The 22,528-nt window shown below is 45.8% G+C and overlaps 1 protein-coding gene across 1 annotated transcript in view; it reads right to left on the bottom strand.

Annotated features, from left to right (window-relative positions):
* Positions 1–22,528, bottom strand: part of LOC306929291 (inositol 1,4,5-trisphosphate-gated calcium channel ITPR1-like) — a 136,614-nt gene that overhangs the window by 56,255 nt on the left and 57,831 nt on the right. The window contains exons 24-39 of the mRNA XM_079509733.1: positions 15,602–15,798; positions 15,114–15,243; positions 14,304–14,358; positions 13,334–13,499; positions 11,987–12,154; positions 10,736–10,810; positions 10,463–10,600; positions 9,549–9,674; positions 8,652–8,852; positions 7,638–7,889; positions 6,403–6,528; positions 5,966–6,094; positions 4,650–4,770; positions 4,069–4,259; positions 3,497–3,645; positions 3,256–3,367 (exon numbers count right to left, since the gene is read on the bottom strand). Of these exons, the coding sequence (XP_079365859.1) occupies positions 3,256–3,367; positions 3,497–3,645; positions 4,069–4,259; positions 4,650–4,770; positions 5,966–6,094; positions 6,403–6,528; positions 7,638–7,889; positions 8,652–8,852; positions 9,549–9,674; positions 10,463–10,600; positions 10,736–10,810; positions 11,987–12,154; positions 13,334–13,499; positions 14,304–14,358; positions 15,114–15,243; positions 15,602–15,798 (2,336 nt within the window). The remainder of the gene's footprint in view (positions 1–3,255; positions 3,368–3,496; positions 3,646–4,068; positions 4,260–4,649; positions 4,771–5,965; positions 6,095–6,402; positions 6,529–7,637; positions 7,890–8,651; positions 8,853–9,548; positions 9,675–10,462; positions 10,601–10,735; positions 10,811–11,986; positions 12,155–13,333; positions 13,500–14,303; positions 14,359–15,113; positions 15,244–15,601; positions 15,799–22,528) is intronic.

Consider the following 22,528-nt stretch of genomic DNA (forward strand, 5'->3'; position numbering starts at 1 on the left):
GAGGTACAAAGATAACATCAAAACTCACCTGAGAAAGTGCCACTTCAACCTCAACACCTGGGAGGAGGCTGCCCTCCAGAGAGGCATGTGGAGCAGGATGGTCCATGAAGGCACAGCACAACAAGAAAAGGACCTCCACAGTGCCACAGAAACAAAAAGGCAACTGAGAAAGGAGAGACCTACCACCAAGACAGCTCCTCACACCACCACCACCACCCCCATGACAACCATTCACATATGCACCCACTGCAACAGAGACTGTGGATCAAGGATTGGCCTCTTCCAGCACTTGAAGACCCACAGATGACCAGACCCACCGACAGGAGGACAATCATACTCGTTCCGAGTGATCGCCGATGATGGTGTGTGTGTGTGTGTGTGTGTGTGTGTGTGTGTGTGTGTTAAGCTGCGCAACAGCGACACTTGCTGGTGAAAACCAACCAAACGCTATTTTCGTGGTCGGACGGACCCAGACCGCCAGGCCAGCCAGGGACACACAAAGCTCCACAATGGAGAGGTTGCACCACTCAAAAAGAAAAAAAACGAGGCAAAGACGTTTAGGGATGAGGGGGTAAGGCACTGACGAAAATAGGGACACGGTCTTCAATAGCGGGTCTGTTTTAAACGTCAGCTACAAACATGCTGAGTATGTTATCTGCCAGTGTGTACTCAGCATAAGGTTAGCGATACAGCCTGGTGGGACATGTATCCTGGAATGACCTGTGAATGTATAGCAGAGACTTGGATCCTGGAATGACCTACAGTTATGTGAATGTAGCAGAGACTTGGATCCTGGAATGACCTACAGTTATGTGAATGTAGCAGAGACTTGGATCCTGGAATGACCTACAGTTATGTCTGCCACGATTACAAATTTGTCTTTGTCACACAAATAATTGCGATTAACAATTGAAATGTGTCATTGAACATTGGAACATACTGTATGACCAATAACTGAAATAGATTACAACGCGTCACTTTGTGACACGCTGTAAGCTTTTAGATCAGCTAATACAGATTGTTTTTATATCTGAACATGTATTTTTCAACATGGAAACGATTATGACGATTATGTCAAATAATTGCGACAATTAGACAATGATGTAACACATGTAGCCTGCAGTGTAACCTCACTTACTGTAGTCAGTGCAGGATGTGAACGTTGTGTGCCTGGAATGACCTACGGTTATATAAATGTAGCAGACATGGCCTGGCCTCACCCTATAGTATTAGTTACAGCATGTACTGAATGGAGACATAAAGCCTGGAATGACCTGGATGTAGCTGAGACAGTGGTGGACAAAGACATTACTCACATGTTTTACTCAAGTAGAAATATGAATACTGCAATGTAGAAATACTTTGTTACAACTAAAAGTCTGGTATTTTATTAAATAATGTACACAATGTATCAAGATGTACTTAAAGTACCGAAAGTAGAAAGTACCCATTGTGCAGAATGTATAAAAAGTATATATATTTTTTGTGTGTAGCAGATCTACAAGTTCATGCTTGTAGATCTGCACGCGCGCACACACACGCGCACGCAAGCGCGCGCGCACGCGCGCGCGCACGCACGCACGCACGCACGCACGCACGCACGCACGCACGCACGCACGCACGCACACACACACACACACACACACCCCTTGACCTTATATGTCACCCTATAGTTGTATGAATGGAGACCTACAGTATATCCTGGCATGAACCTCCCGTTATGAAGCACCTGGACCGAGGCCAGTGACAACGAGGCACATGAGCCAAGAACGTTTTGTCTTAGTGCATAGCTGCGTGCCTGCGTCTGTGTTTCTCTGTATGCGTGTGTGTGTGCGTGTGTGTGTGTGTGTGCGTGTGTGTGTGTGTGTGTGTGGGTGTGTGTACTTGGATTACTTTATGTGTACAGTGTCAGTACCGTATATAATGTGAGAGACAGAGACAGTGTGTTCGGGGTAAAGGTTGGGGTTATGCACTATAAGCAGTGGTGGAAAAAGTACTCAATTGTTTTACTTAAGTAAAAGTACCAATACTGCAATTTAGAAGTACTTTGTTACAAGTAAAAGTACGGAATTGAAAATGTACTTGAGTAAAAGTACAAAAGTATCGGCATCAAAATGTACTTAAAGTACTAAAAGTAAAAGTACTCATGTTGCAGAATGTGCCATTTCACAAGTTTAAATTGTGTACAAAATCTTTTGAAAATAGCAGATCTACAAGCTCACAATGTGTCGCGTTGCGACGCATTGTGAGCTTGTAGATCGGCTATTTTCAAATGGCCGAAATGTATAGGGTTGAAGTGGTTAATGTATGTTTTCTAATCAAAATTAAAAGTAACTATAGTAACTAAAGTTTTCAAATAATTGTACTGAAGTAAAAGTACAAATTTTGGCTCTGAGATGTAGTGAAGTAGAAGTAAAAGTACTGGAAATTGGAAATACTCCAGTAAAGTACAAATACCTCAAAATTGTACGGAAGTACAGTACTTAAGTAAAAGTACTTAGTTACTTTCCACCACTGCCTATAAGATGATGAGGAGATTACGAGGTTATAATAGTTTAATTCACTTAGTTTTAATTTGTTTTTAGAGCAAAATTTCTAGTTTTTATTAGTTGAGCTTTAGTTGAGCTTTTATTAGTTTTAGTTATTTTTCATAACTATAGCCTAAAACATCTGTCCGTTTCACTTATTTTTTATAAGCCTATAAGCAGCTGTGAAATGTGCTCTTCTGTTGTAGTTTGTTAGTGAAATAATTTTCCAAAGAAATTACCTATTCTGTCAGTAGATCAATGGCCACGTGTCATTTGTTTACAAAAGTTGGTTTGTTTACATAATTTGGTTTTCTGAAGTCCAGTGTGAACGCTAAACGGCCCAAAAATAAAATGTAACCATTTAAACATGTGATCCTGATCCGGACCTTCTGAGCAAACTTTGGGTGTGAAAGGCCCCTTAGTAAGTAACTATCCCCCTTGGGGGTGTGGTATTTAACCACTCCCCCTTGGGGTGTGGTCTCTAACCCCACCCCTTGGGGTGTGGTCTCTAGCCCCTCCCCTTAGGGTGTTATAACCCCAACCCTTTGGGTGTGGTCTCTACCCCCTCCCCTGGGGGTGTGGTCTCTAGCCCCTCCCCTTGGGGGTGTGGTATCTAGCCCCTCCCCATGGGGGTGTGGTCTCTACCCCCTCCCCCTGGGGGTGTGGCCTCTAGCCCCTCCCCTTGGGGGTGTGGTATCTAGCCCCTCCCCATGGGGGCGTGTCCTACCTTCTCTCCGTATCCTCGGTCTGTGGTCATCATCTCTCTCAGAGTCTGGAGGACTTTGATGCACAGCCTCTCCTCGTTCTCCTCCAGCAGCTGTTTGGTGTGTTTGATCAGCCTGGACGCACAATTCACATTTAGCAGACGCTATTTACAGTAAGCAAGAACAACACATGCATGCATTGTCCATGTAATAGGACTGTAGAAATGTAGCGCTTGCTTTAGGAGGCGTGTTGTTGTGACTCACTTGCATATGAAGCCTCCGCTCTCGCACTTCCTGCGCGAGTCCGTGTTCTCCGGGAAGAGCAGCTCTGGACGATGTAGGACGTCCACGAGGACGGACAGCTCTGCCTGGACCAACGGACGGAGACGGTCCTCCAGGGCCGACACAATGTCCTACAACATGAGGAGACATGAGACACAATGTCCTACAACATGAGGAGACATGATACACAATGTCCTACAACATGAGGAGACATGAGACACAATGTCCTACAGTATGAGGAGACATGAGACACAATGTCCTACAACATGAGGAGACATGAGACACAATGTCCTACAACATGAGGAGACATGAGACACAATGTCCTACAACATGAGGAGACATGAGACACAATGTCCTACAACATGAGGAGACATGAGACACAATGTCCTACAGTATGAGGAGACATGATACACAATGTCCTACAGTATGAGGAGACATGAGACACAATGTCCTACAGTATGAGGAGACATTGTTTACTCCTTCTAACACTATGGACCAGAGATGTAATTCATGAATTCTTGAAACTTGACAGACAGACAGACAGACAGGCAGACCTGCAGTCTCTCTATGATATTCCTGTAGTCTCGCGAGGTGGTCATGGTGACGGCGGAGTCTCGGCGCGCTGCGTTTCGTGCGGTCAGTCTCCAGCTCATGGCGGTCTTCTGGACGATGTTGTTGGACTTCACGAACAGGCCGCTGACCTGGTTGTCCAGATCCACAGGGATGGCTATGGCCCTGCCCTTAGCTGAGCACGCACACACACGCGCACACACGCACGCACACATGCACGCACACACACTATATAGATCAGCGGCCCCAGTATTGTGTGCGGGCCGCCATCTTTGGGAGGGCAAAACAGCGACCGCGAGCCCTAGCTGCTTTACGGTACATATGAGTGAGACAATTATGAATTAATCAAACCACAACTAGTATATAGTATTTTTAACTAAAATACTTAAAAAAATAAAAATAAAAAAAGGCAGAAAAAAGGAGATGGTTGAGCCCATTCATTGAGGTTTGAGTGCTAACATGCCGAGTGAACTTCGGAACCATCAAAGGTTTGGAGACATGGTTAGGGTCACGGTTAGGGTTAGGGTCAGGGTTAGGGTCAGGGTCAGAGGTCAGGGTATCTCACCGACATCAGAGAGCACTTTGATGCAGCTCTCCACGAAGCCCTTCTGGACGGGAACCAACCAGGTGCAGTGATAGACCCTGAAGACTGCTTGGAGGAGCTGGACAAACACTGGCTGTCTGGTCTGGAAGGAATGCATTATACTGTATTACACACTGTAATGTTACACACTGTAATATTACACCCTGAAGTCGGTGGGGCGAACGGTTCTCGACTTGTGTGGATTACAGATGTACAGTACACACGCACGCACGCACGCACGCACGCACGCGCACACACACGCACAGGCACATGTACACACACACACAGTCAGTTCTCCAAAAAATGCATCACTTTTTTCGTAAATTTTTCCTATATATCTTGTTTACAGATCATGTAAAAAAAAAAATATTGTATTGTACATAGGTAGAGGCCTCGTACTGTATAAGCCCTTAATTTGGGCTTCTTGCCTCCTCCTAGCACTTTCCCTTTTATATTTTGTTTTACTTTGTATTGTTGGTTGAGAACCTGTAGCCTGTAAGTGGTTAACAGACAACTCGTGAGCGCAGCAATGCATCAAAACAAACACGCCACTCTTTGGGAAGAAGAGCTAAACAGGATGTGCCGACGCTCACAATGGGAAGCGGTGACATGCGATAGCGTACGTCTTAATTGACTCATATTGAATAATTTCTACAGGAGCGTGACTAATCCTCTATAGCTGCCGAGGAAGACCAGGTTCACAGGAACTTGTGCGAAGAGAGCGGAAATTCCTTTCCCTGCAAGCGCCCGGCCGCCAGTAATTACATTATATTACTCACATTCATGCACTGGAAGAGCCTGCTTATTTTTAGAAGCACTTTGTTGTCTGTTGGCAGCGAACGCAAAAACAGTCACAGTTTTATCCAAGCTGCTGTGAAGTGTGTCGCAACATTTGTAGCATTTGTTTATGTGTAGATCTTATCACTTCCTTGCACAGTAACACTGTCAACATGATGTTCATGGACAAGAGTACAGGGCTATTATAGTTGACTAAAACTATAAGAAAGAAAGAAAGAAAGAAAGAAAGAAAGAAAGAAAGAAAGAAAGAAAGAAAGATGGGGGGAGGATGGTCTCATGTCTGTCTCAATCTTTAACAAATACGTATACATTTTGGGGGTCCTTGTTATGAAAAAGGTTTGAGGCACCACTCATATAGAAACATACAATTTGCCTAAAACGTGATAGGATTGGCGGACAGATGGCGGAGGAAACCATGCAAGGCACCAGCCTGCACATCGGGAGTAATTAGGAGTTTTAGGGTCCACTTCGACACTAGGGGTCAGCAGTGACTGAGTTACCTGTAAACTGGTGCTCTGGTCGGAGAACGGCGAGCTGAAGAACGTGGTGACGATGCCCATGACCGTCTCGGTGACGTAGTTCTCCAGGATGAGGTCAGCGTGCTTACGGTCGCTGGTGTTGTTACACACCTGGAAATGACGCACACACGCACGCACGCACGCAGGCACGCACGCACGCACGCACGCACGCACGCACGCACGCACACAAAACAATGCTTATGGTCACTGGTGTTGTTGCACACCTGGAAATAACACACGCACGGTCATGCACACACACGCGCACATGCACACACACACACACACACACACACACACACACACACACACACACACACACACACACACACACACACACACACACACACACACACACACACACACACACACACACACACACACACACACACACACACACACACACACACACACACACTCACCCTACAGATGTCCACTAGGAAGTTCTCGAAGAGCTTCCACATGTGGTTGGAGGTGTAGATCTCCTTCATCTCCACCTCCGTGTCCACGTAGCAATGGTTCAGGAAGTTGATGTAGGCGATCTTCACCTGCACGCAAAGGTCAGAGGTCACCACATCCCTTCACTTCCTCCTCGTCTCAGCCGAGGTCGGTAGTTTTTCTTTTCTTTTTCTTTTTTTTAATTCCAAATGCATTTGCTATTTTAGGGCATGCTTAGTTTTACTATTAGCTTTTATAGTTAGTTTTGACTAGTTTTACAGTTACCTTTTACAACTCTTAGTGTTAGTTTCAGCCTTTTATTGTAACAAAAGCTCTGAACATTTGTGAAAATAGCAGTATATTTTGGCCTCGTCCGTGGCAAATTCTATAGTTTATAGTTATATACCATTATAATGTCCTTATTTTGATCATAAGACCAAATTACTGAATGAAAATTAACTCCTTTGCTGCCCCTAGTGTTAGCATGCGGTTACTGCAGATATGCCAGCCGTCTGCTCCCATTATACGGAGCTTCTTTCATTTCCGGGTTAAACAGGAAGGTGAGGGCCCCGGGAGGAGTTCAACACCACTCGCATTAGCCCACAGCTTTTAACTAGCAATACAACCAGCAACCTTTGCATATACGGCGCTTTGAAAATCCTGTTATAATGGAGGCTCATCGGAGCTGGATTTTAAAATCCCATCGTTGATGGGGACGGAGGAAGTCTATACTAGCTGGAGCAATGCTAAAAGGTAAACCGACGGACGGCACGTTCATATATGGATTAAACGGTTGTCTGCGCTTATACGCGTAGCTGGCATAAATAGGTCCCATTAGCCTAGCTATGTTTATAAACGTAGATGGCACTAAAATAATTAAGTACAGTACCACTGCTCGTGGCATAGGTGGACCACTCACCTTGGGGATGCAGTCATCGTAGGTGGACCACTCACCTTGGGGATGCAGTCATCGTAGGTGGACCACTCACCTTGGGGATGCAGTCATCGTAGGTGGACCACTCACCTCTGAGGTGACCACTCCTAGTGACCACTCACCTCTGAGGTGACCACTCCTAGTGACCACTCACCTCTGGGATGCAGTCATCGTAGGTGGACCACTCACCTCTGAGGTGACCACTCCTAGTGACCACTCACCTCTGAGGTGACCACTCCTAGTGACCACTCACCTCTGAGGTGACCACTCCTAGTGACCACTCACCTCTGGGATGCAGTCCTCGTGCGTCACCACCCGTACGATGTCGTCGAGCGGCAGCAGGGAGTTGCACTTAATCTCGGTGTAAACGTTCTTGCCCTCTGTGCAGACGGCCAGCAGCTCCACCAGGTGGATGTGGTACATCAGAGGGCTGTTCTGGTCCATGCGCTCTCGCTCCGAGCGCATCATCTGCACCAGCGTCTGGAAGGAGGCGCGGTCGTTGTAGAACACCAGCACGTCCTCGCCCGCATTCACCAGCTGCACCGACGGAGGGGGGGACAAGATTTTAAACCACTAAAGGGACATTTCATCGCTGGAAGAAACTGCATGCAGTCACTCAATGTTAAGAGTATGTGTAGTAGATGACAGTAGCACAATTTGAAATTTGCACCTTATGGCCAGAACAATAATGAAGTCAGTTTGTTTTTTACTACTAGGGTATGACTGGATTGCTGAATTCCTACAATGACCATAATGCAATGGTGTACTGCTCCTCCTTGTGGAGAGGGGGGAGGGGCTGTGTAGAGGTGTGACTTGTAGTCCAGGAAGGAAGTGAGACCAATGTTTGACGCATCAGAGATTTGAAATACTAAAATAGTGGCCCTTTAAAACCTGAGACCAGATTCTACAAAATGTCTTCTAAATCCAGTTTTCTGAAAAACATATATTTTTTCATGTCAAGGGCCCTCAGAATGATCTGTATTTGACGAGCAAAGACTTGAGTTAAACACAGATCTACAAGCTCATATATACTGTAGCGCGGTAGTCGGTGCTACACTATGAGCTTGTAGATCTGCTATTTTTCAGCAGCTACAGTTTAAAATAATGGTTAAAGTGGTTAATTAAAAGCTAAAGCGAAACATGTGCGTTCCAAGTCTTGATGGTTTAAAATGTTTAAACAACATAAACAAAAAATTACAACTTTGAATCAATTTAAAAACAATTCCAACATTTTTAATGGCACTTCATGGGGGGAAAACAGTAAAAAGCTAAATAAATCAGATAATTCCATGAGCTCACCTCGGCCATGACGATGTCCTGACACTTCTTGATGAACTTGTTCTCGGCCTTGACGATTGTCTGCAGGAACCTGAGGTAGTGCACGTTGCGTCCGTGCGTCTCGATGCAGTGCACGAAGTGTTGCACCACGCGCTCGTTTATCTCACTGCACAGCTGGAAGTTGTTCATGAAGATGTGCTGCATGGTCACCGCCTCCAGGATCTATAGATAAATGTGAACCACTTTACTGTCAACACTTATCCCTTCTCTAAGTCTAAAACACCCTGGACAATGCTCCACACATCCTAGACTCTTCTCTCTTGCCTAAAACACCCCAGGCAACGCTCCACACATCCTAGACTCTTCTCCCTTCTCTAAAACACCCCGGACAACGCTCCACACGTCCTAGACTCTTCTCCCTTCTCTAAAACACCCCGGACAACACTCCACACGTCCTAGACTCTTCTCCCTTCTCTAAGTCTAAAACACCCTGGACAATGCTCCACACATCCTAGACTCTTCTCTCTTGCCTAAAACACCCCAGGCAACGCTCCACACATCCTAGACTCTTCTCCCTTCTCTAAAACACCCCGGACAACGCTCCACACGTCCTAGACTCTTCTCCCTTCTCTAAAACACCCCGGACAACGCTCCACACGTCCTAGACTCTTCTCCCTTCTCTAAAACACCCCGGACAACGCTCCACACGTCCTAGACTCTTCTCCCTTCTCTAAAACACCCCGGACAACGCTCCACACGTCCTAGACTCCTCTTCCTTCTCTAAAACACCCTGGACAACGCTCCACACGTCCTAGACACTTCTCCCTTCTCTAAAACACCCCGGACAACGCTCCACACGTCCTAGCGCCCCTCAAAAAGGAAGATAATCAGTGCTACAGAGCAGGCTGTTATATTCACCCCTGGGTTGAGGAACAGGTTGATGTGTTTGTGCAGCAGGGCCTGGTTCTGTTGGTTTCCTGCACAGAAGTTCTGCAGGAACTGATGAGCCAGCTTCATGATGTCCTGCATGCGCACATCTTCCCCCTAGTGGACATATGGATGTATTACTATCAGTGTTTTTTATTTTGAATAACACACCATTTAGTCTTTGTCCTATTTAGTCCTCTGAAAAACACTGATTACTATACACTAAACTAAAGTATTCCCCTAGTGGTCACATGGACACAGAGTGAGATGTGTGTGTAGACTACATGGATTAAAGCAACTGTTGCTCCCGGTACAAAATCCCCCTCTTGGAACTTTGATAAGGTCCTCCGTGCAGCGGTTATATACACAATCCCATGTTCCTCACCTTCTCATAATGATCTGCAGCAGCTCCAGATGTTCCTCACCTTCTCATAATGATCTGCAGCAGCTCCAGATGTTCCTCACCTTCTCATAATGATCTGCAGCAGCTCCAGATGTTCCTCACCTTCTCATAATGATCTGCAGCAGCTCCAGATGTTCCTCACCTTCTCATAATGATCTGCAGCAGCTCCAGATGTTCCTCACCTTCTCATAATGATCTGCAGCAGCTCCAGATGTTCCTCACCTTCTCATAATGATCTGCAGCAGCTCCAGATGTTCCTCACCTTCTCATAATGATCTGCAGCAGCTCCAGATGTTCCTCACCTTCTCATAATGATCTGCAGCAGCTCCAGATGTTCCTCACCTTCTCATAATGATCTGCAGCAGCTCCAGATGTTCCTCACCTTCTCATAATGATCTGCAGCAGCTCCAGATGTTCCTTACCTTCTCATAATGATCTGCAGCAGCTCCAGATGTTCCTCACCTTCTCATAATGATCTGCAGCAGCTCCAGATGTTCCTTACCTTCTCATAGGGTATCTGCAGCAGTTCCAGGACCACAGCGTGAGCTCCCATGTTCCTCAGTAACCTCTGCTGCTGCTTCCTGCTCTTCCTGCCTGACAGACCCTCCTGGACACACAGCCTGCTGAGACGCAGTAGGATCTGAACACAGGAAAGATTATTATAACCATACCATGCCACACCATGCACCCAAAAAAAAGGCACCAAAAGTTTGGTGATTTCTTACGAGTTCCTCCCCAGCTATGGTGTTATGATGAGACATTAAAGTTGACTCACCTCCTTCACCACCCTGTAGTTATAGGTACTCGTGCTTTCAGGTTTCTTTGGCTTCTCCAAGCTGTTGGAGTCTCCCTGCGGACCAGAGGAGCAGACAACCAATCAGATTACAACAACACCAGAGGACCAATCAAATTACAACAACCCCAGATAACCAATCAGATTACAACACCAGATAACCAATCAAATTGCAACAACACCAGACAACCAATCAAATTACAACAACACCAGATAACCAATCAAATTACAACACCAGAGAACCAAGCCTCGCCGTTGAAAATGCACTTGTGGCGGCGAGAGCCCAACACGAGATGGCGCTGTGGCGCCGAATGAGTTACATTTCTTAAATCGAGCCATTTAAGCTACTAGACCTGTACGTGTCCGTCGCAGTCGGCCACCGGCCTACTTGGGAACGATGCAACTTGGGAACCTAATGATATACATTGTCTTAGCACCCGTTTTAACTGTCAGCCAGTGCCCACTGGCAGAGCCTGATTGGTTGAGCCTCAATTGGCTGAGGCAGAGGCTGGAAATTGCACAGGTCAAAGGAGTTGGCCTCATTAGGCCCACTGGCAGAGCCTGGCCCAGGTGAAAGGAGTTGGCCTCATTAGGCCCACTGGCAGAGCCTGACCAGAGCCTTTTGTGGTGGTTCTGGAGAACCGCGGGTCCGACCGACTCGATACCTGGCACTGCACTCCCTGTGGGGGTGTGGAACGCGTGTCTCGAATGTGAAGTCGGTGGGTCAAACGGTTCTCGAGTTGTGTGCATTACAACCGCAAACACACGTATGCACGCAGAGACGTGGTGCAATTATAGTAGGATAACTAGGCAAAGTTTGAACGTAATGTGATGTGGTGCAACTGGGTCCAGAGAATCATGGATTAAATCATTTTATCTCTAATACCTTCTTCTTAGTCTCAGAGGAGTGCTGGTCTCTAACGGTCTCTAATACCTTGGTATGAGTCTCAGAGGAGTCTCTACTGGTCTCTAATATTTTGGTATGCAAGCTCCCGACGTAAAAACAAACAACAAACTTGTGAACAGAATAGAAGCAGATAGACAGTAGAGAGAAAGCAGAGGGAAAACAATGGACAAATTTGAGGAATTGTTGGCCATGGAGGGTAGGAGATATGAGCATGGTGATGGACTATGAGCACCGCCATCAAAACCACCGTTTTGGTGAAGAGATGACCACAGAATGCCAATGGTCACCACTTCACCTAAATCTGGACTATGAATAGGCCTTGATACCTTGGTATGCGTCTCAGAGGAGTCCCCGGCGTCCATGTTGCTCTCGTCTGGACCTTGTCTCTTGTAGACCCACAGCTCCGACTTCTCCACGATGGACCTCAGCTGGTCCAGGTCGAACTTGATCTGCTTGTAGTTGTCCACGTCCTGGCTGGTCACCAGCAGCTGGACCTGTGCACGCACACACGCACGCACGCACACACAAATAAAATAAATAACGGAGAAATAGTTTGCTTTACTTTGCTAGCTTACATTGCTATCGTTTTAATTTATACGATATATGATCCAAAAAGCGTTCATATTTTGAACGAGAGGCGGATGAGGAGCAGAAATGAAGCGCTAGTATATCCATCAGATCAAAACCACGGAGAGCGCCCTGGATTAGGAGAGACGAGGCATTATTTCTGCCGCGCTAACAGATAAATCAACGGGAAGCTAATATGGCAGTAGAGCGCGAAGGGCGGTGGCCAAGTGTCCGAAATTTTTTTAAAAAAGGAAAAAATTCAGAATATTCTCCCCTCGCCTGATATCATTAAGGATGCGCTAGGACGTGTACACACGTCCAATGCATCCCTCAATTGGATTCCCTAGGACGTGCATGTGGCCACGTCCTGCGGACGGAAATGGTTAAAGAAGTAAAGAAATAAAGGTCCTGTACCTGCGACAGTAAATCTTTATACTGAAAATTAACTGTATTGCATTTTCTTTTAAATTAAATTGCAATATCTTTATCTAGATATTAAAGTAGCTCAAACAAAAATAATACAATTGTACAATCAATATCTTTCAAAATATGAATGAAAATGTTCAACCTCTGATTACTGAGCCAAAATCAGAACTTATTAAACAAATAAGCAGTTTGACCGAAGAACTTTGTGAAGGGGAAGAAAGAAAGTTTGGTCGGACAGAGCTTTTGGGACAAAGAAACCTGCTGAGGACTCCTGACTGGAAGGTTGGGTGAGGAGGATATACAGTATACTTACATACAAATACTCCTTTTTTTAAAAGCATGTGTCGGAGGTGTGGCCTACCTGTTGGAGGCGTGGCCTACCTGTTAAAGGTGTGGCTTACCTGTTAAAGGCATGGCCTACCTGTTAGAGGCATGGCCTACCTGTTAGAGGCATGGCCTACCTGTTAGAGGCGTGGCCTACCTGTTGAAGGCGTGGCCTACCTGTTAGAGGCATGGCCTACCTGTTAGAGGTGTGGCCTACCTGTTGGAGGCGTGGCATACCTGTTGGAGTGTGGCCTACCTGTTAGAGGTGTGGCCTACCTGTTAGAGGCGTGGCCTACCTGTTAGAGGCGTGGCCTACCTGTTAGAGGCGTGGTCTACATGATAGAGGCATAGCCTACCTGTTTGAAGGCCTGCAGGACCTCCTGCCTCTGGCTGAAGTGTCTGAAGAGCAGGTGCAGGGCTCTGGACACTAGGGGGGGATAGTCGTGCATGGTGAGATGGAGCAGCACTCGCAGGAACGTCCGGCCCCCGTGGTCGTCTAAATCTAGAGGGGTGTTCTCCTCACTGGAGAGGTCGCATGCACACGCACACGCACACACACACACACACACACACACACACACACACACACACACACACACACACACACACACACACACACACACAATTCATTGGTCATCCAGGTCCAGAGAAGTGTTCTCAAATGGCACATCTGTATTCTGTACATAGATAAATCAGTTTGGTTAAATATCGTAGACGTACGTAGATAAATCAGTTGGGTTAAATATCGTAGACGTACGTAGATAAATCAGTTTGGTTAAATATGGTAGATGTACGTAGATAAATCAGCTTGTTAAATATCATAGGCGTACGTAGATAAATCAGTTTGGTTAAATATCATAGACGTACGTAGATAAATCAGTTGGGTTAAATATCGTAGACGTACGTAGATAAATCAGTTTGGTTAAATATCGTAGACGTACGTAGATAAATCAGTTTGGTTAAATATGGTAGATGTACGTAGATAAATCAGCTTGTTAAATATCATAGACGTACGTAGATAAATCAGTTTGGTTAAATATGGTAGATGTACGTAGATAAATCAGCTTGTTAAATATCATAGACGTACGTAGATAAATCAGTTGGGTTAAATATCGTAGACGTACGTAGATAAATCAGTTTGGTTAAATATGGTAGATGTACGTAGATAAATCAGTTGGGTTAAATATCGTAGATGTACGTAGATACATCAGTTGGGTTAAATATCGCAGATGTACGTAGATACATCAGTTGGGTTAAATATCACAGACGTACGTAGATACATCAGTTGGGTTAAATATTGCAGATGTACGTAGATAAATGGGTTACCTTCCTCCAAAGATCCCCTCTGCCTGCTCTTCTATGTGCTCAAAATCCAGAGCTCCTGGAGACACACAAACAAGACAAACAAATGCACGTTATCACCGACACGCAAACACCACAAAGACCTTTATTTAACCAGTAGCAGTTTTAGACCGCGACGGAGGGCCGTCGTCTCAAACGAACTTGAGCCTCGAGAGACACCAATGAGCGCGCTAAAGCCTGCAAGTTGCCGTGTCGAACGTTGTGATGTTCGCTAGAGCCGACTTGGCCCCGTTCGAGTTGCGACCCGATATGGACAGAATAGTAAATCATGTTCTGGCCAGAGCGCTTGCCTCGTCTGCCACTCACAGAACTACTGGCAATAGGCCTATCTCACAGCCCCCTTTCCACGCCCACTTCCGGTAGATAGTGGTGTCATTTAACATTAGGCATTTACACTTTTTTTCTCTGGAGAATCTAAGTACATTTCCTAATGTTAAAATGTCAAAGACCGATAATAATATGAAGAAAACACAATGGTATAACAACTCAAATAAGTAGAATAAACCTTACCTTTACAAAACGGTAGTTTGTGGCTTGTGAAAATACCTCTTTTAACTTGGAAGCCTATGGACCGCAAAAAAAATAACACCACTAGCTCCAAAAGGGGGCGGGGAAATGCTGTGAGATAGGCCTATCACAGCGTGTCCTTATTCAAACGCGAAGAGGATACCATGCTTCAGAGTTATGGGGGTCCTTTTGAGAAGCTCCAGTTTTGAGAAGCACTGCTATACCTGGCGTGTCGTTGGGTCTATAAACTGACCAATATGGACTGACCTGGCATGGTGTTGGGTGCGTCCTGTGAACCAATAGAAAGCTCAGACTGGGAGTTGCTCTCGTCAAACTCCCTCTTGAAGATGCAGAGCAGACAGGATATCCTGTAGTCCAGACGCACGTTCAGGATGAACTGAAACACACAGACAGGATATCCTGTTAATACAGACAGGATATCCTGTTAATACAGACATGATATCCTGTTAATACAGACAGGATATCCTGTCTGTATTAACCATGCACTCTCTGCCTTGGGACTGAGGCTACCCTTTGGCCTGCCGAAAGGTGGATTTTCAGGCCTGTTTTAAAGGACGCCAGTGATCTGCATTTTTGAGGGAGGGAGTCAGGGCATTCCACATGGCAGTGCTGCAGAAGGAGAATTTACCCATATTTGTTTTGAAAGTGGGTGGTACCAGATTGTTGTTCTCACTCCCTCTGGTATTCTGGCTGTGGGTGTCGCTCACTTTTCTTTGCCTGCCTGCCTGTCTCACCTGCAGTATCTCGATGATCTTCAGCTTGGTGTCCATCACCAGGATGTCCTGTTTCTCTGGTTCTGATTGGCTCTTGTTGACGTTGTCTCCGTTGGGGGTGGGGATGATGGGCATGGTGGGCAGAAAGCCCCCACCTCTGAGGACCACCTGGGTCATGAGCTCCCCCACCCCGTGGATGGAACGCATCACGTTGCTGCCTGGACACACATGCGCACACACACACGCGCGCACACACACGCACACGCACACGAATACACGCAGTGTTGCATTGCTGACTTTATCTTTGGTATCACGTTATTTTAAAGATGCTGCGCGAACGTCACTTAAAGGGATAGTTCAGATTTTTTGAACTTAAGTTGTATGAAATACTTGACATTAATATAGTGGTTGCAACTGTATTAATTGATTGCCCGAGTCCTGTGGTGGGAGTTCTGCTCTGGTTTTGGTGAAATATCAAGTAGTTCTGGTCATTTTGTGGGGGGCACTGGGGGCCACGCAGTAAAAGTAAATGAATCCACAAAACTAACGTCATTTGTATTGTTGACCTATTTCTAAAATATTAGTGCAACTTCCGTTCTTTTTTTACCCCTCTATCACACAAAACTATGTTTTTTGTGTCCATATCACTACGCCCAAAAAATAGTTCCATGTGATAGAGGGGTCAAAGTTGAACGAAAGTCGCGCTAATATTTTAGAAATAGGTCAACAATACAAATTACGTTCGTTTTGTGGATTCATTTACTTTTACTGCGTGGCCCCAGTGCCCCCCACAAAATGACCGGAACTACTTAATATTGACCAAAACCAGAGCAGAACTCCCACCATGGGACTCGGGCAATCAATGAATACAGTTGCAACCACTATATTAATGGCAAGTATTTAATACAACTTAAGTTCAAAAAATCTATCCCTTTAAGACCTACACTACTAGGTCACAATATGGACAACATAACAAGTAAATAAAACAGCAAGAACATATCACAATAGTAAAAGTAAAATGCTGTGTTCACACGGGCAGATGCAAAGATACAGTCTACCATTCATTGCCAATGGAAGCCAGCGACATGAAGATGCAAAGATGCATCCAACGTTTGTAGCTGCTGCAAAATCAGCTACACATACACTATGTAGCTTTGCATCTTTTGCATCTGCCCGTGTGAACGCAGCATCAGTCACAAAAAGTAAACCTCTAACACACCTTTACACTCGTCCTCGTCCATCTTGTTCAAGGACAGTATTTAACGTATCCTTGTCCTCCTTGTTGAAGGACAGTATAATGTCCTCCTCCAGTGTGTTGAAGGACAGTATAATGTCCTCCTCCAGTGTGTTGAAGGACAGTATAATGTCCTCCTCCAGTGTGTTGAAGGACAGTATAATGTCCTCCTCCAGTGTGTTGAAGGACAGTATAATGTCCTCCTCCAGTGTGTTGAAGGACAGTATAATGTCCTTCTCCAGTGTGTTGAAGGACAGTATAATGTCCTCCTCCAGTGTGTTGAAGGACAGTATAATGTCCTTCTCCAGTGTGTTGAAGGACAGTATAATGTCCTCCTCCAGTGTGTTGAAGGACAGTATAATGTCCTTCTCCAGTGTGTTGAAGGACAGTATAATGTCCTCCTCCAGTGTGTTGAAGGACAGTATAATGTCCTTCTCCAGTGTGTTGAAGGACAGTATAATGTCCTTCTCCAGTGTGTTGAAGGACAGTATAATGTCCTCCTCCAGTGTGTTGAAGGACAGTATAATGTCCTCCTCCAGTGTGTTGAAGGACAGTATAATGTCCTCCTCCAGTGTGTTGAAGGACAGTATAATGTCCTCCTCCAGTGTGTTGAAGGACAGTTCAATGTCCTTCTCCAGTGTGTTGAAGGACAGTATAATGTCCTCCTCCAGTGTGTTGAAGGACAGTGTCACGGCCCCTTGGCCTGGCCTACAGGGCCTATGCTGTGTGTATGGTACTGCCCTGTGTGTGTGTTTCTCTCACAGATCATGTGGGCGTCGGCCCACTTACAGACTCATTAGGTGTATTAGGAACACCTGGCCAGTGCTCCTGGAACCTCCTATAAAAGAGGGCTTGCCAGCCATTATCGGTCCCCTCTCCAGATGACAGCACCCTTCTGTTTCTTTCCCTTACCTGTTTGATTTGCACACTACAACACCCATTCACCATACTATCCACACATCCACACTGACACCACTGATCTCACTGACTTCCACATCTCATACATTCTGTAAGCATTATTTGACCTTTATATTATTAGTTACCCTTTTTGTGAATAAAGTATTGTTATTTGAACACTGTTACTGCGTCCTCCTCCATTTGTCATGGCCCAACGGGCCGGGTTATGACAAATTGGGGGCTCGCGGCCACTTTAAGCAACTCGGGTTGGCTGTGACTCTACGAGCAGGTAAAAGAAATTTCCTGTTTGAAGCCTACTTTGGCAACTTAAGTCACAGCATTTTTGAGGAGGTGCATGGTGGTGTTTGAATAACAATTTGTTTGAGTGACTAATTAGATAATTGGGTAACACCTTGTTTAAATTACAATTTGTTTAGAAATGTTTGGTTAACAAGTTGTTTTGAATGACAACATGTTTTGATTAATTTGAGGGTCAATTTGTTTAATTAACATTTTGTTTTGTTAACATTTTTGAGTAATTGATTTATCTGTTTTGTTAAATACAATTATTTAAAATTTGTTTTGTGCTGTCATTTAGTTGCCACTTATTGTGGTAATTAGGGCAGGTGGGGCAGGTGTGTCTAGACAATCTGAGGGGAGGTGTTCCCCACCCACGTAGGTCAGCGGCGTTCCCCCATATGGGATTCGTTTGTTTGATTTCTTTGTGTTTTTTTGGGTTTGATAGATTGCTGTCCCACACAAGCTGGGATAGGGTGGTACCCCTGAGATGCCCAGTGTTGGCAGGGGAACTCGGGAGGCCCACTGAAGACTAGGGCAAGTTATGGTAGTTTGGTTTTTGGTTAGGCAGTTTAGGTAGGGGGAACACCGCTCCTGTAGGCGCACCTGTTTCACCTGTCCTAAATTGGCAGGGAGGGAACGTTTGTTCCGATTGGGAATTTTGTTTTCTATTTAAAAAACAAATTAATTCATTTAAAAAAAAAAAAAAAGCTACTTTGTAGAGTGGTGTGTAAAAAAAAAAAAAAAAAAAACTGTCACATTTCTAGTTTTTTGCCTTGAAAAATGGCTACAGCTGAAGTTTTTTTTGAGACTCCATGTGATGCAACTCTAAGTAGTTTGGGTAAGGACCAGCTGCTTAGAGTGGCGGATTATTACAAAATTGAGATTCATGACAGAAGGATAAGGGAGACTAAAATAAAATCAATTTTGATTGCCAATCTGATAGACCTGGGGATCCTAGAGGAGTCCCCTGAGGTAGTGGTTAGTCAGCCTAACCTACCCACTAGTCGGCTTCTCACATTTGAGCAACAGAAAGAGTTGATTATTCTGCAGACAGAGCAGCAGAGGCTGAAGTCAGAGTCAGAGATCCAGGTTGAAAGGCTGCGGGTAGAGCAGTCTAGGATTGAGGTGGAAAAAAGCAAACTTGAGTTAATAAGGGAAGGCAAACTGTCAGCTGACCATGTTGGGGTGTCCGGTGGTAGGCCAACGGCCTTGGGTTCTCAAGCCCATGATTTTGACATTTTCAGCAATTTGCACCTTGTGCCCAAATTTAATGAAAAGGACCCAGAGACTTTCTTTTCCATGTTTGAGCGAGTAGCCGAGGTTCGTCAATGGCCAGAGTCTGCCCGCACGTTAATGCTCCAATGTGTATTAACAGGCAGGGCGCAGGAGGCCTATTCCTGTCTTAGCCCTGCGGACAGTCAAAGTTATTCCAAGGTTAAGTCAGCGGTGCTAAAGGCTTTCGAACTCGTTCCAGAAGCCTACCGTAAACGCTTCCGCACATGGCGGAAAACTGACAACAAGACTCATCTAGAGTTTGCACGTGACTTGTCATGCTATTTTGCTCGCTGGTGCGCCGCACTAGATGTGGGGGATTATGATGGGTTGTGTAACCTGATAGTCCTTGAGCAATTTAAGAACACCTTGCCTGAGCACATTGCCAACTACATCAGTGACCGGAGAGTTGAAACTGCTGCCGAAGCGGCTGCTTTGGCAGACGAGTATGTGCTGACACACAAGCGCTCTCATGGAGATCGGCGCTCCTTTGGCCAGCCTCATGCTGGTAATGATGGTGGTGAGGGCGCACATGGCTCTCCTGGTGGTTCAGGCATGGCGGTGTTGGAGGCGAAGACTGAGTATGGCACACGTGAGGAGAAAATATGCAACTTCTGTCACAAGAAGGGGCACTGGAAAATGGATTGTTACGCTCTAAAAGCGAAGACATCTAAGTCTACCTCTTTCCCTGCAAAAGGTGCGGCTATGGCTGTGCCTGCACTAAGCATGGGGGAGGTACAGGTCAGGGAAGTCAATGGGTCATGTCAAATTCTTGAGGTTGATGCATCCTATAGGCCGTTTGTCAGTGAGGGTTTTGTGTCACTGGTAGGAAGCAATGTCAAGGTACCAGTAACAATATTGCGTGACCCAGCAGCTTTTGACACATTTATTGAAGCATCAGTGTTGCCATTTAATGCAGAAAGTGCTACAGAGTCCTCTATTCCTGTTTTGGGGATGGGTTTAACTGTCCTCCATGTGCCTGTTCACAACGTCATGCTATATTCCGATTTCTTCCAGGGTCTGACAGGCGTGGCAGTGCGTCCCGCTTTACCTGTGGCAGGGGTAAATGTCATCCTGGGTAATGGTTTGGCTGGGGCACGTGTGTGGGCGGATGTACCACCACCTTTAATAGTGGATTCAGTGCCATTGGTAAGAATTCAACCTGATGAAGATGAAACTGAGTTTCCTGAAGTGTTCACAGCTTGTGCAGTGACACGCGCTATGGCGCGTGCACAGTCTGATGAAAATGCAAGTACCTTAGGAAAGAACAAAAATGTAGTTTCAGGACCAATGTTTTCCTTAGCTGACTTTCCTTTGTCAGTCTCACAGGATGACCTGAGGGTGGAGCAGCAGGCTGATCTCTCACTCAAATGTCTGCTGGATCAGGTGGTTACTGATGCGGAGATAGAGAGCAGTGCCCGTGGCTACTTCCTTCAGGATGGGTTGCTGGTAAGGAAGTGGGTCCCACATGGTGAGGGTTTCGTGGGTGATCCAATTCTCCAAATTGTGCTGCCAGCTAACTTTCGTGACTCTGTTTTGAAATTGGCACATGAGGGGTCAGGGCATCTTGGTGTCCGGAAAACTTATGATCGGGTGCTGAGGCATTTTTACTGGCCGCGTTTGAAGCGAGATGTGGCGGCGCATGTCAAGACTTGCCACACATGCCAGTTAACAAGTAAACCAAATCAGATCCTCAAACCTGCTCCTCTGTTGCCAATTCCAGCTATCAGTAAACCCTTTGAGCATTTGATCATTGACTGTGTGGGCCCACTTCCTCGCTCTAAATCTGGTGCAGTATATCTTCTCACTGCAATGTGTCAAAGTACTCGTTACCCTGCAGCATATCCATTACGCACCATTACGGCTAGGTCAGTTGTGAGGGCCTTGTCACAGTTCATTTCTATGTTCAGCATTCCCAAGGTCATCCAGAGTGACAGGGGGAGCAATTTCACCTCATCTCTTCTCACAGGTATTGAAGCAGCTTAATGTCAAACACAGTCTGGCCTCTGCTTATCATGCGCAGAGCCAAGGTGCATTGGAGCGGTTCCATCAGACATTGAAGTCATTGCTGCGTGCCTATTGCGCACAAATGGAGGGGGATTGGGAGGAAGGTTTGCCTTGGTTGATGCTTGCAGCCAGGGAGGTTACACAGGAGAGCACTGGGTTTAGCCCAAATGACTTGGTTTTTGGCCACACTGTACGGGGGCCTTTAGCCATTTTGAGTGACCAGTGGAAAGGTGTTGAAGCTCCTCGCAACCTGCTAGGCTATGTCAATGGTTTCCGGCGTCGACTTTATGCAGCTGCAGAGCTAGCTAGAGAAAAGTTGGAGTGTGCCCAAAGCAAGATGAAGAAACTTTATGACAGGCGCACAGAGCTGAGGGTTTTCAGCCCTGGCGATCGTGTTTTGGCATTGTTGCCAATCATAGGCTCGCCATTCCAAGCCAAATTTTCAGGTCCTTATACTGTAGTCAAGAAAATTTCTGACTTGAACTATACGATTTCCACTCCTCTGCGGAGGAAATCCACTCAACTGTGTCATGTTAACTTGTTAAAGCCGTATCATGATCGTGCGTCCACTTCGCCTGATGTACAGTCTAAGGTGGATGACGTTCATGCTGCGTGTTTAGCAAATAGAGTGTCGGTGATCACTTCTCCTCATTCGGTTGAGGAGGAGGAAGAAGACGGTTTGCCTGCTGTTGACCCAGCCTTGTTACAAGGTCGGTTGAGAAACTCTGAGACACTCGGTAATCTGGATGCTTTGTTACATCATTTGCCTGGGAAAGAGAGAGCAGATTTGACTGAGGTTATCCGGGCTTTCCCATGCCTGTTCAATGATACCCCTGGTCAAACTCATCTGATTGAGCATGACATTGAGGTCGAAGGTGCTCTCCCTATCCGGCAGAGATTTTACAGAGTAAATGTTGAGAAACGGAAGCATCTAGATGCCGAGATCAAATACATGCTGGAAAACAGTATAGCTGAGCCGTCTGCATCGAGCTGGGCGTCGCCTTGTCTCCTTGTTCCGAAATCTGATAACACTTTCAGGTTTTGCACAGATTTTCGAAAAATAAATGCTGTCACTAAACCAGACTCATTTCACGTAATGGTGCCTTAAACTGGAGGCAAAAATATAACTTGTGTTTCTCTTGTCCCATCTTCTGCTCCTCCTTTTTCTGTCTGCTCCTCCTTTTTCTGTCTGCTCCTGCCTCCTGCTCCTCTCCTCTTAGATGCTCCAGGAATCCATG

This window comes from Electrona antarctica (assembly GCF_951216825.1).
Source record: "Electrona antarctica genome assembly, chromosome: 9".
NCBI lineage: Eukaryota > Metazoa > Chordata > Actinopteri > Myctophiformes > Myctophidae > Electrona > Electrona antarctica.